Consider the following 15851-nt stretch of genomic DNA (forward strand, 5'->3'; position numbering starts at 1 on the left):
TGTGGACTTCATGCATTACAGGGGGACATGGTCCTCACCACAGCTGGCAGAGGAATCTTGGCTCTGACACTTCAAACACCTCCTCCCCCTCTTTGTTTCCCACCAACCTCGGTGCCTCCATGTTGTTTTCCCTCACATGCCCTCACTTCCTCCTCTGACTAGAAGAAAAACTGGTGCTTGTAAGTGCCATCACCAACAAGTTCCACCAATTGAAAGATTCCTGCAGGATCCCAGAGCGCCGAGAGGTTGATTTTGTCTGGGTTGTGTGTCAGAGCATTGCTCGCCGTGTTTCTGCTGCCAGCCAGGCGGCCCTGCTGGCCCCGCACGGGCAGTGGTGGATCCTGTGGCACTGGCGTTATTCAACCCTCTCCTCAGGTGGGGAGAAGCCACCCCTGCCCCTGCCCTCCCTCCCACAGCACGGCTGGCCAGGGGCGGCCAGGCAGGCAGGGCTCAGCTCCAGCTGTGCCGAGAGGGCGGCGGCACCTCGCTACCCCTGGGAACAAAGAGTGCGCTGATTTGATTTTCTTCCTAAATGCGGCATCACAGAGGCATTGCCAGCCTCTCTAACTGAGCCAGCAGCCTGGCCATCTTTAGAGCCGTCAGAGATTGGCTCTGTCAGACATGGTGGAAGCTTCTAGCAACTTCTCACAGAAGCTACTTCTGTGGCCCTCCCCACTGCTAAAAAACTGGGCTGTGACACAAGGTGTCAGGCTTGCTGTGAGAGCTTTCTCCGTGAACAGAGCTGTGGGGTCATGCTGTGAGTGGTGTTTCAGTGCAGAAGTGTTTCAATGCAGTAATTCAGCGTGGTGTGTTTTTTGAAGTTACGTGGCAAATGGTGCTTCTGAAGATGTTTGCACAAGCTTCCTGTCATTTTACCTATTTATTACAAGCTTTTCAAACTAGATATGTAAAATTAATATTATTGGGCTATGTGCCTTCTCATTTGAACTAGAGTAATCTGGTTTCATTGGCTCATTTCTCTGTTGTCAAGTCAATTTGCTTTCACTTGACAACAAAAACAAGAACTGACCTTCAAATACATGAGCAGAATTTCATGTTCTATTTAAATACTTTTGTTTTGCTGGTATGACATTGCTTGACCACTCAGAGCTTGTTAATAGACTTTTAAATACTCTTATAACAAAATCAAATTTTTCTAGTCAAAACTAAGAGGGAGAGGTCCAAAGTAGTGCATAATTTAGGGGCTGGAGTAGTTGAAAGAAGACTCAGAGAGGTCTGAGCCTCCTTGTGTAGCAGACAATACAGTAGAGCTCTGATAAGCTTTGTGATGATACCCAGTGAGGCCACTCAAAAGGACATTCTTCATTTAAGGGTAAGCCTTACAACAGTGATTTTATTTGCTTCAGAATTATTAGTTAAGGCTGCAGAGATGTGCTGGCAGACTCTTGAGTATTCAGATACAAAGGCATTTGATATTTTTTTAAAAAGGGGTGTTGGGGGCAAAGAATAAATTGTGTAAGGGAAATTTCTAGCATATTTTGAAAAGGTGTTAAAATTGTGTTTCCCTTAAACAAAAAAAGGACAAACATGCAGTCCTACTCATCTGTAGCAGTTTTAGCTTATCAGGGCTCAGAATACAGTGGCTCAGTCCTGCTCGAACACAGGTTTCAGCAGTTTGAGTCTTGTGCTTGTGTAAGGTATGCACATACACGGGAGCATTCTTGTGAATTGTGGATTTCACACTTTACTCTTTAAGAGCCTAATTTGGTAAGAGTCTGACAGTATAATCAATTTACCCTGTTAAGCTCTATTTTGGTAAATTTGAGACGTGAAGAGAGTAGCCTAGGGAAGGAGGGGGAGGAATTGTGCTGAAGGTCTGAGCCGCCAGAAGGAAAGATCAGAGATCCTAAAAGTGGGAGCAGGCTTTTGAGCCCCAAACTTTAAGCACCACAGTCTGTTTTGGACAGAATTGTATTTCAAGGCTGCATATATCCCAGTATGGAACTCTGATTTTATAAGTTATGCAGAAGCTTTGATGGGAGTTGCTATCTTGCCAGATACTGTTTTCATAAAGTCCTACAAACTTAATAGCATTCTGTCAAATTTGGTTGCATTTCCAAAATATCTTGAAAATATTTTTAGGAAGGAGAGACTGGCTCACATGTGTACTTAAGGTTTAAAATAGAAATTTTCTGTTTGGATTTTGATGTTAAAATTTACATGTCATGGTCTCTTTTGGTTTTAATGATCAAATTTGAGACAAGAAATACTGTTTTTGATGTCAGATCATCATTGCTGTCAAGGTAGCAAATTTGTATTCATACAGAATCTGTACCTTTAACATTGAATTTAAATGAACCTTTAAAGCTCATGTAAATGCAGTGTTAGTTCCTCTGAAGTTTCTTCCAACAGCAACAGAAATTTATTTTCTTAATTCTAGGGATGTAATCCTCTTGCCGAGACTGGACGAAGCAAACTGCAAAATCAAAGAGCTCTTCTAAACCAACAGATCTTAAGAGCAGTGAGAATGAGAGCTGGTGCTGAAAATCTTTTAAGGTATATGTCATGGTTTCTTAGTTTTCTTGCTCAAGCAACAATTGTTTAATTTTCTTTTAATTTTGTAGAAGTCTCTTAGCTGTTGTATTTTCTCCTTTTTCCCCCCCAAACATGCTGCATCTCTTACTGTAGAATGATTTGTGAATATCCCTGAATTTTTTTCAAGCTGTAGCTGTACAGAATAATTACTTGCTTTCAAGTGCACTTTCATACTCTGTTGTAGTAAATTAGCTGAAGGTTAGACTTTCTTAGGTTGCTCTCTTTGTTCAGCTTTATTGCTAGTGATAATGGCAGGTCAACCTTGCTGAATATTGTAATGAATCCCTTTTACTCTTCAAATCAAATAAAGGTATTGCCTCTAGGCTGTTGGCTTTTTCCAAGTTCCTTCAGTTCAGTGCTGCAAAGAAAGGACCATCCATTGCCTTCTTGACTCCCTGTAATAACGATACAGGAGTCCAGGGTAGCACACATCTAATTTGAGCTGGGTTACCACCAAATTCTGCTGCAGTTTGAGGTAACTTCATCTATTACATTTTGTTAGGATGTGTTTTCATATGTGCCTGTCCCCATAGGAATAGCCTTATGTTGACCCTGTGACTAACTCTTTGATAAGCAGCCTGTAGATTTCTAATCTTACACAGAAGAATTGAAAATTATCCCAATTCTCATCTGCAGTGGTTTCCTGTAGTGTCTGTTTCTCTACAACTGGAGCAACAATGGGTCTTCAAAACCAAAATCTAGTAAATATACTTAAAGAAGTGAAAATGCTTGGATAAATTAAATTTTCTTAAACGTGTCATTAATCAGTGGGTTGCCTGTTGTCTGTTACCTGCTTTATCTCCACTCTTGCAAGAGATGTGACAGGTTGGAAACTTAGGTAATTTTAGCCTCTGTGACTGACTTAAGTGTGCTTTGTTTTCTGGTAATTAACTTAAGGAGTGAGACTTAGAGTTTTACTGCCTTTTGTATGGTTAGCAAAATTATTATACCTGCTTTTGAAACAGAATACTTCATTCAGTTATGGTCTCTGCTTGTTGATTCAGGAGTGATTTGGAAGGGCTAAAGAGATGAGTAATGTCTAATGTGGAAACTGGTAACATTTAACCTAGATAATCCTAAAGTTCAGTTTCTGATGCCAGTATTCACTGCTGAAATACTGAAGTTGCTATTTACTGGAGTGGGAACTAAATCTACTTAAGAGTAGAGGAACAGATTTATTTTTAAGATTTTAGAAATCTAAACTGAATTTACACCTGTTGAACTATTAAAACTTGCTAGTTCTTTGAAAGAAGGAATTTTATAAGTAACCTGACCACTAGACAGTTCCCATGATTAGTTGTATCTACAGTCTCCTAAGGAAAAACATAAACAAGCCTTATGTTTGCAGATTCTATTAGAATTTCATCAAGTTCTAAAAGAAACAAACCAATTGCTGTCCACAAGAAATGTCCTGGAGTAGAATTTAAGAAAAAAATGGAAATGCAGGTTTCTTTGCTTTTGGCTGAAAGTAAGCACTAGGCTTGAAGCACATGATCCACATAGTGAAAAGGCTTTTGTTCTTAGAATTTCTAAAAGTTACCCTCTCCTTTTTATTGTCTTCTTCTCTGGAAGTTAAATTAAATTCAGTGTGGAGTTGTGTGAATCTTGACATGATCACATTGCCCCTGTAGCTGTCTGTCACTGGTTATTACTAAAAAGTATGTCTGCTGTGTAAAAAACAGGAAAAGGTAATCAAATTAAATGGACATGATGTTCATAGCCATAGAGCAAATAGAGAAGTCAATTTGAATGAATGGGGTTTCTGAAAAAGATATTAGAATCCCTCCTGTGGAGGATGGTAAGCTAGACCAAGCATGGAGCCTTAATGCATCACAATGAAAGTGCTTGTAGCATCAAAACTTGCCCATTTATCTGTGTGGTGCTGCCTTCATCAAGGAAGATCCACCCCACCATATGTTTGTATCTGGTTTGGTTTATCAAGGCAACAGATGTTAACATTGCTTAATTTAAGCAATCCAAGGTATTAATAAAGGACAGCATAGAAAAAACACAGATAACTCATTTATAATATGAAAAACAAACTTAGAGTTTTAGTCTTGGAATAATTAGTTCTTCATCAAGGTGCTTCATAAAACTGGAGAGCTGCTCCAAGTGGAGCCTAGATTTGTGAGATGGTTGTTCATAAATATTTATGAAGGTGAATTTTGTCTTAAAATAAAGGTAAATGGAAAATGCTGCAAATTTAAGTTTGTTCTTGTCTTCAGATTCAGACTCTAATATAAGGGTTCAGTATCTTAAGCATGGATACCTTTTACCTTAACCTCATACCTGTGGATTTATTGATACAGGTGATTCAAGTATCTTAAAAAGAGTAATATTCTAATGAAATTGTCAGTGTGGAGACTTAGGTTAGAACTTGTGATATAAATACCCAAATAAGTAATCACACAGAATGCTCAGGGGGTGTTAAATGCTAACATCCATTGTGCTTGCAGTTCAAAGTGTTGCCATTTAAATACATAAATGCAAAGGAAACAAGCAAACAAAACCATATTTGCATCCAAAAAAATCAAATTATAGAGAAAGTTGTCCTGTATTAAAAAGATCTGGTTGAAAAAGATTTCTTTTTGTAATAACTTTTGGGGGAAAGATATTTTCTTTTATTCTTAAGATCAAAAGTCTCAACAGATCTTTATTCAATTTATAAGGTGGGGAAGTCTCTGTTGAAGAATGTCTCCTGACTCCTCCCATCTCTACACACCTATCTTATACACCTATCTTATAGGAAAAAAAGTCACATAATCTGAAAATGGGATAATGATTCTGATGAAGGTGCTTTAGTTTTGTTGATTAATGTATCTGAAAATAAGCTTGGCCCTTAATCATACGTGGAAAATCTGGCATATGGGAAATTTTCTGTGACTGCATGCTATTATCTGGAAACTATCCCAGGCACTCTCTTGACAGAAAAGCCTAATAAATTCTGAAACATGAGATCTTGTATCATCTCTTAAGGAGATAAAAAGAAATCTTAAAAATGCTGAGAATGCTTGCATTGGAGGTTGAAGGGGGTCAACCAAGCTTGTAGAAAACCTTTTCCTGAGCAATAAAAAATTGAATTGTGTCTCTGCAGAGCAACCACCAATAACAAAGTACGAGAACAAGTACTGCTGGAACTCAGTTTTGTGAACTCAGACCTGCAGATCTTAAAGGAAGAATTGGAAGGACTTAATATCTCAGTAGAAGTTTATCAAAATGCAGAGTAAGTATAAAGCTAAGTTATTCAATTATTAACAGATCTTCTGTTTACCCTTGAAAACAAAATTGTTTCTAGGTGAGTGTGAATGTTGGACACTAATCATGTGAAAGAGCAGAGAGCTTGATAGAAGAGAACGTACTTGATGGTAGATTTGTTGACTAAGGGTTAGTCTGCATATTTATCCTTCTCTTGGGAAATGTGTGTGCCACTAATCCTTGGATGTGAAGTTCCTTTGAAGAGAGGAGTATTGTGAGAATGGAAAGCTCTTGGGGCTATACTGCAAGCAGTTGGCACTCAGCAGAATTTCCAGTACTGGAATGGTAAATTGGCTCAGTGCATTCTGGAGTGAACACACATAGCCATACAGTAATACCTCTTCTCAATGTGGTGCATTCGACGGTCCTCTGGAGCTGGAGAGCAGAAACACAATGCTGGATTGATGCTTAGAGCAGACTAGGTAATCCTGAATGTGTGCCCTTCAGTGACAGAAAAACACAAACTCCTTGGCTAAAGCAGAGGAATTTTTAGTAGATGAAGTTTTATTTTTTCCAAGATATTTTTCTCTGCTTTGAAGAGCACACTAATTTTTAAATTGCAATGGATTCCTCAAAGATTGCTTCAAAGTTAAGGAGTATTCATCGCCTGCATACTGAAATGATTTCTGTATCAATTATATGTCTTGTTCCTCCTAAAACTAAAATATTTACTATTTGATCAACAGCAGCTCAAGGTACAAATTGACGTGCTTCATGTGATGGGGGTATAATTTTGGGTCCCTCTTAGCACTGTTCTCACTTAGGTGTTAAACTTCCAGGTGAATTCCAAGGAATTCTTAATGTAAAAGGATGAAGCACATTTCCAGGGAGATAACTTGCAACTGAATGCTGACTTGATGCAAAATATCTATGTTGTAGTTTTCTCACACAACAACTTGTGCTAAACTTCTTACCTTCCACTCCCATGGCAAACTTTGACAAACTATTCGATGCAAAAATATTTTGGGGTTTTTTTGGTTGGTCTTTTCTTTTGAGATTTGGGTTTCTTGTTCAAGATTTTACTGGTGTTCATAGATGCATGTGAGCACAGAGAGCAGTTACAGCTGTGGAATTGAGAGCAGGGCTCCACAAGTACTGTTACTTCTTCTAGATAAAGAATATTAAAAATATTTGGATTCTCACTGAAGGATGAGCAGTAGGTCATGCCCCAAGGCAGGCAGAAGCCTTGAGGCAGGACAGCAGTATGCTTGTTATTCTCTCCTGATCCTGCTTTCCCAGTCTATTTTGAATGGTGTTTAGCCTTTCTTATTCTTAAACTCTAAAAGCTTTTCATGTTTCACCAGCTAAAATAATTAATTTCCCTGTAACTGCTCTCCAGCCTTTAACAGTAAGCAGCTATTAATAGTTGTTCTGACTATTGTGCATGCAGTTGTTAACATAAGGTCACACCCATGGTTTACTGGACTACCCTGTATTGTGTTAAACAATGTAAGGGTTGGCCCTCCCAGTACTTGCACACATTTCTGCTGGAATGAGAAGGGTGATGCTATTTCTACTCAGTTCTGGAAATCCAGGATCACCTCCCTAACTGTTCAATCCTCTCATGATTGGCTCCATGGGTGTGGCACCTTAGCTGTGGAAAAAAAAGTTGAATTCACTTTCTTTGAATGACCAATGGTGATACCTACAGGAAATGTGAATGGTACTAGAATGGATTAAATCAGTAATTTAGAATTTCTTTCCTATGTGTCTCACTTCCTTCTGAGGAAAAAGTCTTGCTATAATCTGTAGTAAAAGTGTTGAGGTTTCTTTTAAAAGCCTCATCAGAAATCATTTGCACCACTTGAAATGGTGTTTTGGCTCTGTATCCTGGAAGGCCTTTCCAGGCTAGCAGAGCCACTTTCTGGATCACGAAGGACTCTTCCTCTGCTTAGGAAGCTGCATTCCTACTGCCACTCTCTAAAGATGGAATTTTCACCAATAAGAAAGCTGGTTTTGCTGACAAGACCATAAATGAACGTGTGATTGTGTAGTTTGGTAATGGAATGCTCTAAATAATGATTAGACAGTCAAAAATCTGTTTGCAGGAAAAAGGAAAATATTAGATGAACTTTATAATTGCTCGATACCGATCTGTTAAATCTACACAAGCAGCTATGTATCTGGAAGCTATTCTGACCTTTTTTTTAAGTCAGTTCTTATCCTTATTGCCCTGTGATGTTCTAGAGGTTGACTTGTCTGGTGGTAAACACCTGGCATTGTCTAGAAATGAAGTTCTTGGACTTCTGTGAAGGCTGGTGCACTTTGGCCCTGCTTCTCCCTGTGTTGCACACATAACTACTGCATACAGAACCATAGGTAACATGTAAAATACTGATTATAAGTGATGATACTTACCATGGTTCTTACTGTGGCAGATCTCATAGCAGTTGTGGAGCTAAATTGCTGGAAGGCAGCCTTTGAGAGTCTCCTTTCCTTTGCCTGGAGGAAAAATAGGCTTAAATAATAGGGGAAAAAAAAAGGTGCAGGCAATCTCTTCTATCTCTTCTTGAGAAGTATAGGCCCTTAGATTTTCTTGTGCAGGAAGGAATTGTATACTTTTCTCTTTACTCCATTAACGTATGAACTTCCTGTCATCAAATAAAACAAAAGCAATTATAACAGAAGCAGAAAAAAAAAGTTGTGAATCTTTTTGGTTTTTTTTCCATAGAGAGACTTTCAGTATTCCCATGGTACCTCTTGGCCTGAAGGAAACCAAAGATGTAGACTTTACACTCCCCCTCAAGGTAAATTTTACATACACATTTTAGAATGAATAGTCAACAGTAATAACTTCCATTTCAGATTTGTTTAAAGAAACAGAAGTAATTTAGGTACAAATTATTTTTTGTTTTGCCCTAAGGTAAGATCATGACATGTCAAAAATTAACTACCACTGATTTGCGTCATTGCTCCTAGCTAATTAGGACAAGTCCAAAAATGTTATAAGAAATTCCACTTTGAAGACGGAGTTAAACCAAAGAATAAAAATTCCTTCCGTGGTTTTGTTTTTAATCATAGTATTGATTACTGCTGTAGGTGTGAGAGGAAGGTTTTACTCAGCATAACGTAGTGATACACCACCTTACACTAAGCAGGATAGCTGAGCTGGGAAGCAGTGGTGCAGCATTAACTCTGCTTGTTTGTTGTCTGGTGTACTTTGCTGGCTGCTTGAACCATCCTCTGTATTTTCTGAACTTCTGTGTATTGTGCAATATAGATTTTTATCTCACAGTAAGCCATCTTGTATCACTGTAGCATTTGTCTGTTTTTACTTCTGTGGGTTAAATTCCATGGTGGGATCATGGTACCACTTCATGTCATTGCAGCTTTGTTATTTTAAGTGGAATTGCCTTAGTCTAGCTCACAAGAAGTTGGCAGTCTTTTTGTGTTAACAAGTTTTTATGGTCACTTGATCCCCTTGTCATTTTAGATAACGGAGTTTGTTTGTCCCTTTCAAAACGACTAAGTGTTGTTGTTTTAAAACCAATTGGAGCTAGTGTAGCAGATGTTTGGTTCCTTTGCTTCACAGTGAAATTCGTCTAAGATACCAAATCATAATTCTACTGTCTTACTGTAGTCACATTGTTATATGTTGACTGAAAAGGAGTAGACACTGTTCTAATCACAACTGAATCAATTTTATACTCTTTGGAACTGCAGAAAAAGTAGTTTAGGCTAATTTTAGATATTCAAAATTTTTATCTTTTTTTCTCTTTTTAGGACTTTATTCTGGAACATTATAGTCAAGACAGTTCAGAATATGAAGATGAAATAGCAGATCTCATGGATCTGAGACAAGTAAGTTCAACTATGGTATACTAGGAGGTATTTTAACAGTTGTAAATAATATTTGTGTGGAATCAAAATACGACATTTTTACTTAGAGCTTACTATGCTCTTATTGACTTCATTTTTGAGACATGGTGCATGAATGTCCATTGTCCAAGAGCTTTACAATCTGAGTAAAGAAAAAGTGAAGAAACAGATGAAGTTATGCAAAATGATTGAGCTGTTGATGTAACTTTGTAAATTTTTAAAAACTTTTTCTTAATCCAAGACTATTGTTTATTTTGAAGTATTTTAAATTTAGCTGGGAGAGCGTAAAAGTGGATTAACCTGGCAAAATACTGTAGTAGAATGGTGGGTATTTCTGACTATTGTTTGTCTCCTGTACTATGCTAGAAACATAAGCCTTCTCTAGCTTTCATAAAATACCTGCAATCTTTATTTAATTAAGTTTGAGACTTGCCAAACAGATTCTGTTTGCTTTTTTAAAGGTTGTGTGCTACTTGTGTGCAGCTGAAAAACTTTTGGCATGAATCCATATGGATTAAAGCTTACTGTTCTCAGATTCCACACATTTCTATGATATGCAGAAGTCCAGAGGAAGCAGAGCTTTATCCTTGGGGTTTCAGCATTCACCCTGTAACTCAATAGAATGCACTCAATTTTAATCTGTTGTATTTCAAGGCCTGCCGCACTCCTAGCCGAGATGAAGCTGGCATTGAGATGTTGATAAGCTATTTCCTGCAACTTGGTTATGTAGAAAACAGATTTTTCCCACCCACCAGGCACATTGGAGTTTTATTTACATGGTAAGTGTGTAGTTCATGTTTCTCTTTAGTCCTTTCCCCCCCTTCCCCCAGAACATTGGTTAGTCATTAACTGTCTTTAATCCTAAGCATGTCAGTGTCTGTCTCCTCTTGAATCCCTGCAGTGTGTGTTGTCAATTTTTTTCTTTTTTTTTTAGGTTAAGAGTACACTCTTTACATGCTTAGAGTGAAACCATTGGCTAGATTTTGATTTGGGCTACAGGTTAGCACAAGGGAGAAAGAGAGAAAATAATCTGCATTATGGATAGCTACAGATGTTTCTGAATTCTGAACCTATATCTACAAAATGAGGACAAGAAATGGGGTCAGACCTTAATTCCTCTCCTTCAATTTATTAAAACCATTTGGGCCAGAAGAGAGAAAGGAGCAATTTCTTTTTTTATAAGGGAGTATTTACTATATCTGTGAGCAAAATTTGACTCTGAATTCAAAATTTTTATGATGAAAAAAGATGACTACCATGTAGCCAAGAGGAGCTGTTAAATTTCTAGAGAGAACTGTAAAGAGAAACTTTAAACACGGGCAGTAGAGGATCTGACCATGCCAGTTGGTCTTTGGCAACACTAAGTAGAAGGGTGTAGCAGCACATACAGATGCTGCCCCAGTATGCTCTCCACCTTTGTGATGTTTTATGGGCACTTCTGAGTTAAATGTAATGAGCTTATGGAGGCACTGCTGTTAAACCTGCTGAAAACTGTCTCAAATAAAGCTGTTCCCTGGCTTGGTTAATTATGTGGGTTGTCCTTGCAGAGCATAATGGTGTTTCTGTTCCCCTTCATTTTCACTGTAGCAGAACAGTTAATAATTCCACTACTCATTCAGCAAAAGAGAATGAAAGTATTTATTTTTTTTAATGGACTCTGCTAATCTTAACGCTTCTTCTAATATTTGTTTCCCAAGGTATGATTCCTTCACAGGTGTGCCAGTGTGTCAGCAGAACCTGTTGCTTGAAAAAGCCAGTGTTTTATTCAACATTGGAGCTCTCTACACACAGATTGGAACAAGATGCAATCGTCAGACCCAGGCTGGACTTGAAAATGCTGTTGATGCTTTTCAGAAAGCTGCAGGTACACATCTTAAAATAATGGAAGGGTCTTCCTGCAAATGTCCCCAGTCTCATCCTGATGTCATAGAGATTTCTGCATTTTCTACTGGCCTGATTACACAGAAAACGAGGAATAGGGACATTAAAGAAGCCCAGTGAAGAGCTCAGATGGAGCTTTAAAACCTGGAAGTGCAGTCTTAACATGCAGATAAGATAGTGAATGCAGTGGTTAATGATTATTGAACTGCAGTTCAAAGGTCAGAGTTACTGCAGTAGCATTAACTGCTTCATTCCTTGTTTCACTGGCATACCTGCTTTTACCTCAGTGATAGCACCTTGGTGTCAAATCTGTGCAGGAGAAAATTGACAGGTTTGATAAAAACCCTGTGAGCATGGTTTTCCATGTGAGAGCCTTAAAAATTAATCTTGCTTTTTCCTCTGGTGAAAGTTGCAATTCATTGGAAGTTGACTACCTGTTTTCCATAGATTCCAAAGGCAACCAGGTTCAAAATGAACAATCTCTGTCCCAAGCAAGGAGAAATAGAAATTCTAATAAAGGGAATCCTTTACCTTGAACTAACATTTTATAATGTCTTTTGTTTTCTTTGGGGGCTTTTAAATAGATTTTCTTATTTGTTTTGTAAGTATCATCTGTGTTACACATAGTATTTAAAGACATGTCCTTTGTAATTAATATGTTCTGTAGGGTTTATTTCTGCACTAACATCTGTGACTGTTGGTTTGCACTGTATGGGTACTAAAAGATGTGGAGCACAGAGTTCAATTTTCATAAATCCCCTCCTTTGAATATACAGCTAGCAAAAAAAAAAAGTGTAGGAGTTCTTAATGCATATTTAAAGTAAATAAATAAATTATTTTTCAACCTTTGTCTTTCGTCCAAAAGAAATTTCAATAGTTGGGGAAATTTCTCCATTTTACTGCAGCTCCTTCCGTTTTGCAAATAAAAAAAAATCACTGCTTTTCACTTCAACATGTTTGCAGAACAGAATTAATGCAAGACTGGAAAGGTGCTGTTTGCTACCACAGTTACCTTTGCCGGGCCCCAAAGCAGCATGCTCAGGAGGCATTTCATTGTACCTGTGCATGCTGCTGTAACACTTCATTCTGTTGGCTGGGGCACGATACAGAGTCTGTATTAACTGTTTCCCAGAGCTGAGTGGAAGATGTTGCACAAAATTTATCCTCAGCATAAGCAGAAATATGTTGTGAACAAAAAAAATTATGTTTTTTTTTCACCTATACTTTCAGTTCCTTTCAGTAGGGCATCCCATCCGTACTTGGGATATATGCCTGGTAAGTTTGGGGTTAATTGTTTTTAGTGCAAAGAGGTAGGCATGGCCACGTTTCAAATTTGTTTAATAGCATATTAAAAATTCAGATATGAGTGTAAGATGGAAAATCAAAAATCACAGACACCGTTTAGTGGGAAAATACTGCACAGCATGGCCAGAACTGAGTGTGGTGGCAAGATAACAGAAGCTGGAATATTAAAAGGCAGAGGCCTTGCTGGTGCACTTCTGCAGGACTGTCAGCATTAGCACGCTAGGAGAACTGACTAAACCAGTCTGATGACATGCCTGCTGAGGGTTTTGCTTCCATCCATGAAACTGTTACTTAGTATTGCACTACAGTGAGTGTTTGGTTTAGATTTGATACATGATAGAAATTACTAATGTTGTGGTGGAACCAAATGTCTAGAGAACAATCTTATTTTTACCCTGTTAAATTAATTTATATTTTTATATCTATAAATCAAAATTCTAGTTTACAGGCATGGATTGGCGCTTTCATTGGGACACACAATGCACTTAGCATCTGAAAAGAATATTATTTAATTAAGTTTATTATTATTTAATTAAGTTTATTATTATTTAATTAAGTTTGTATGTTTATGTCTTTTCCTTCTACCCAGAGGTTCTACTACTGTCATCTCCTTATAGCTGGGCAGATTTTTCTCTTTTTTGTCCCCTGTGTAAGCCATAGCCTGCCACTGCCATGTAAAAGTCAAATTCAGTTCAGCACAGCCTTATGGTCAATCACAAGAACTTTTACAAGCAAATCTGAAGGCAGTGCCCTCAAAACTTGCAGTTTCTGTTGCTCCTCACAAGTGTAATTTTGATAACTGTACTTGGGGATGGTTGATGGCAATGCAAAGCAAAACCTGTTGGTCAGTCTAACCTCTTATGCACCAGGAATTCCTTCAGATTGCTGTAGTGCAACACTAGAAAATATCCTTTAAATCCTAATTATTATGGTACATACTAGAATTAAGTCCACTTGTTTATCTTTGTAGTGCTGACAAAACCATTTTGTAATTGCAGGAGTTCTAAGCTACTTAAAGGAGACCTTTACTCACACGCCAAGTTATGACATGAGCCCAGCCATGCTGAATGTACTGGTTAAAATGATGCTTGCACAAGCTCAAGAGTGTGTTTTTGAGCAGATTGGCCTTTCTGGAATACGTAATGAGTTTTTCACTCTAGTAAAAATGACACAGGAAGTTGCCAAGGTAAAATATGGGACTTTAAATCTTGTCTATAAAATCAGTGTTTACAGTGCTGTGTTATTACCTACAGCTTTTAGTAATATTAACTGTTATTGTATAATACTAAAATACAATATTATACATAATGTATATACTAATATGTATATTATATGATATATTGTATTGTATATTATATTATATCTTATATATTTTATATTATAGTATATATTGTATTATATATTATAGTATATATTATATTATGTGTTATACAATATGTTATATTACATTATATTATATTATATTGTATTATATGTTATATTATATTATATATTAATATTTATTACATTTAAATGTTAACAACCATTACTGGAAGCCAAAAATAACATGGGGCAGCTCACAAACTACAGTTAAAAGCACAACTTTTCAGAAGATTAAAATGTGAGCAAGATTTAAACACTATTCTAGAGTTGTTACAATTTATTTAATTCATAGTTGATGGAGATTAGCAGAAATAAGCAGTGAACTTGCTGAAGGTTTTTAGCAAGCTATTTATGTTGGTTTTTCAAACAGTCCAGATTTCATCCACAGAACTACATACAAAAGGTCACAGGGTGTTTGTGTGGTTCCCTGTTAAGTGTTGAACACAACCTGTCTTGTTTCCCAGCTGCTGAAGGGTATGCAAACCTAAAAATCATTTGGATTAATCCAAAAGAATAGCTAAATTGTAACTGAGGGAAGGACCTTTACAAACAGTCACATTGTTATCTGCAGAGCTGTCTTGGGACTTGGCAGAATATGGTGAGATAGGCTTGTCCCAGGAGGAAGTGTTAGTACTTGATTGAGGTATGTTCCAAAAAAAATAAGCATGCCATGAAGATATCCCTGTGCTTTCTCATTTATTTCAGACTAGCAGATACAAAAGTGGTTCCATACAAAAAACCAGGCAAAGCCTTTGATACCAACTCTGCAAAGCCTCTGTGACATACCTGTAGAAGTGATCAGCTGCAGGGAAAAGATTTTTGATTCTCTCAGTTGGAGTAGTTTGATCCACTAAGGCAGCACTCACTGCTTGAAGAAAAAAAAAAACAAAAAACTATGTGAAAAAAAGAATTATTTTATTTCCTCTGTGTAAAGGTTAATATCCCAGTTTTACCTAGACCACACAAACTTAAGGCTATGTTTGACTCCACAGTTTCAAAGTGTAGCACAAACCTACTGTTTGAATATGCTTCCCTCTTTTTTTCAACTGAATTAATGAGCTATATTTGTAAATTAAGAGCTGTTTATTATATGGTGGTTTTATTTAGCTATGAAGCCATATCGTATGACTGACTTAGTCCATCTGTTCTTGTACAAAATTGATTTACCTGTCTTGTGAGGGAAAAATCAGAGAAAACATTTCAATTTTTTCTCCAAACTGAATTCCAACCAATCCTAACCATATTTTTCCCTTCTTTGATGTGATTGTATATGAAAGTATCTTAAGCCTGAATATGATACCCCTTACTTGAGTTCCTAATACCTCATATTATTAAGTTCTAATACTTTTAATTATTTGCTTTTTTTTTTTAGGTGGGAGAGGTTTACATGCTGGTTAACACTTCAATGAATCAGGAACCAGTGAAAGAGAATATTCCCTATTCCTGGTCTAAGCTGGCACAAATAAAGTCAGACCATTACAAAGCTCTGGCACATTACTTCACTGCCACCATTCTGTGTGACCATGAGTGTAAGAATCATACTTCTCTATATGTTCTTATAAATAAAAATAATAAACACACCAACAGTTATAATTTGGTCTGTGAATAAGTCTTGGAGCCAAGAACTTTGGTGCTTTAATATGTGTTAAATTGTGGTCATTTTCCCCACTCAA

The 15851-nt window shown here is 37.3% G+C and overlaps 1 protein-coding gene across 1 annotated transcript in view; it reads left to right on the forward strand.

The window, feature by feature from the left end:
• RHPN2 (rhophilin Rho GTPase binding protein 2) overlaps nucleotides 1-15851 on the forward strand; it is a 31106-nt gene that overhangs the window by 8789 nt on the left and 6466 nt on the right. Inside the window, exons 2-9 of the mRNA XM_038148242.1 lie at nucleotides 2402-2517; nucleotides 5651-5779; nucleotides 8483-8558; nucleotides 9535-9612; nucleotides 10285-10409; nucleotides 11328-11494; nucleotides 13815-14002; nucleotides 15551-15707. Coding sequence (XP_038004170.1) covers nucleotides 2402-2517; nucleotides 5651-5779; nucleotides 8483-8558; nucleotides 9535-9612; nucleotides 10285-10409; nucleotides 11328-11494; nucleotides 13815-14002; nucleotides 15551-15707 — 1036 coding nt within the window. The remainder of the gene's footprint in view (nucleotides 1-2401; nucleotides 2518-5650; nucleotides 5780-8482; nucleotides 8559-9534; nucleotides 9613-10284; nucleotides 10410-11327; nucleotides 11495-13814; nucleotides 14003-15550; nucleotides 15708-15851) is intronic.

This window comes from Motacilla alba, chromosome 11, assembly GCF_015832195.1.
Source record: "Motacilla alba alba isolate MOTALB_02 chromosome 11, Motacilla_alba_V1.0_pri, whole genome shotgun sequence".
NCBI classification, from domain to species: domain Eukaryota; kingdom Metazoa; phylum Chordata; class Aves; order Passeriformes; family Motacillidae; genus Motacilla; species Motacilla alba.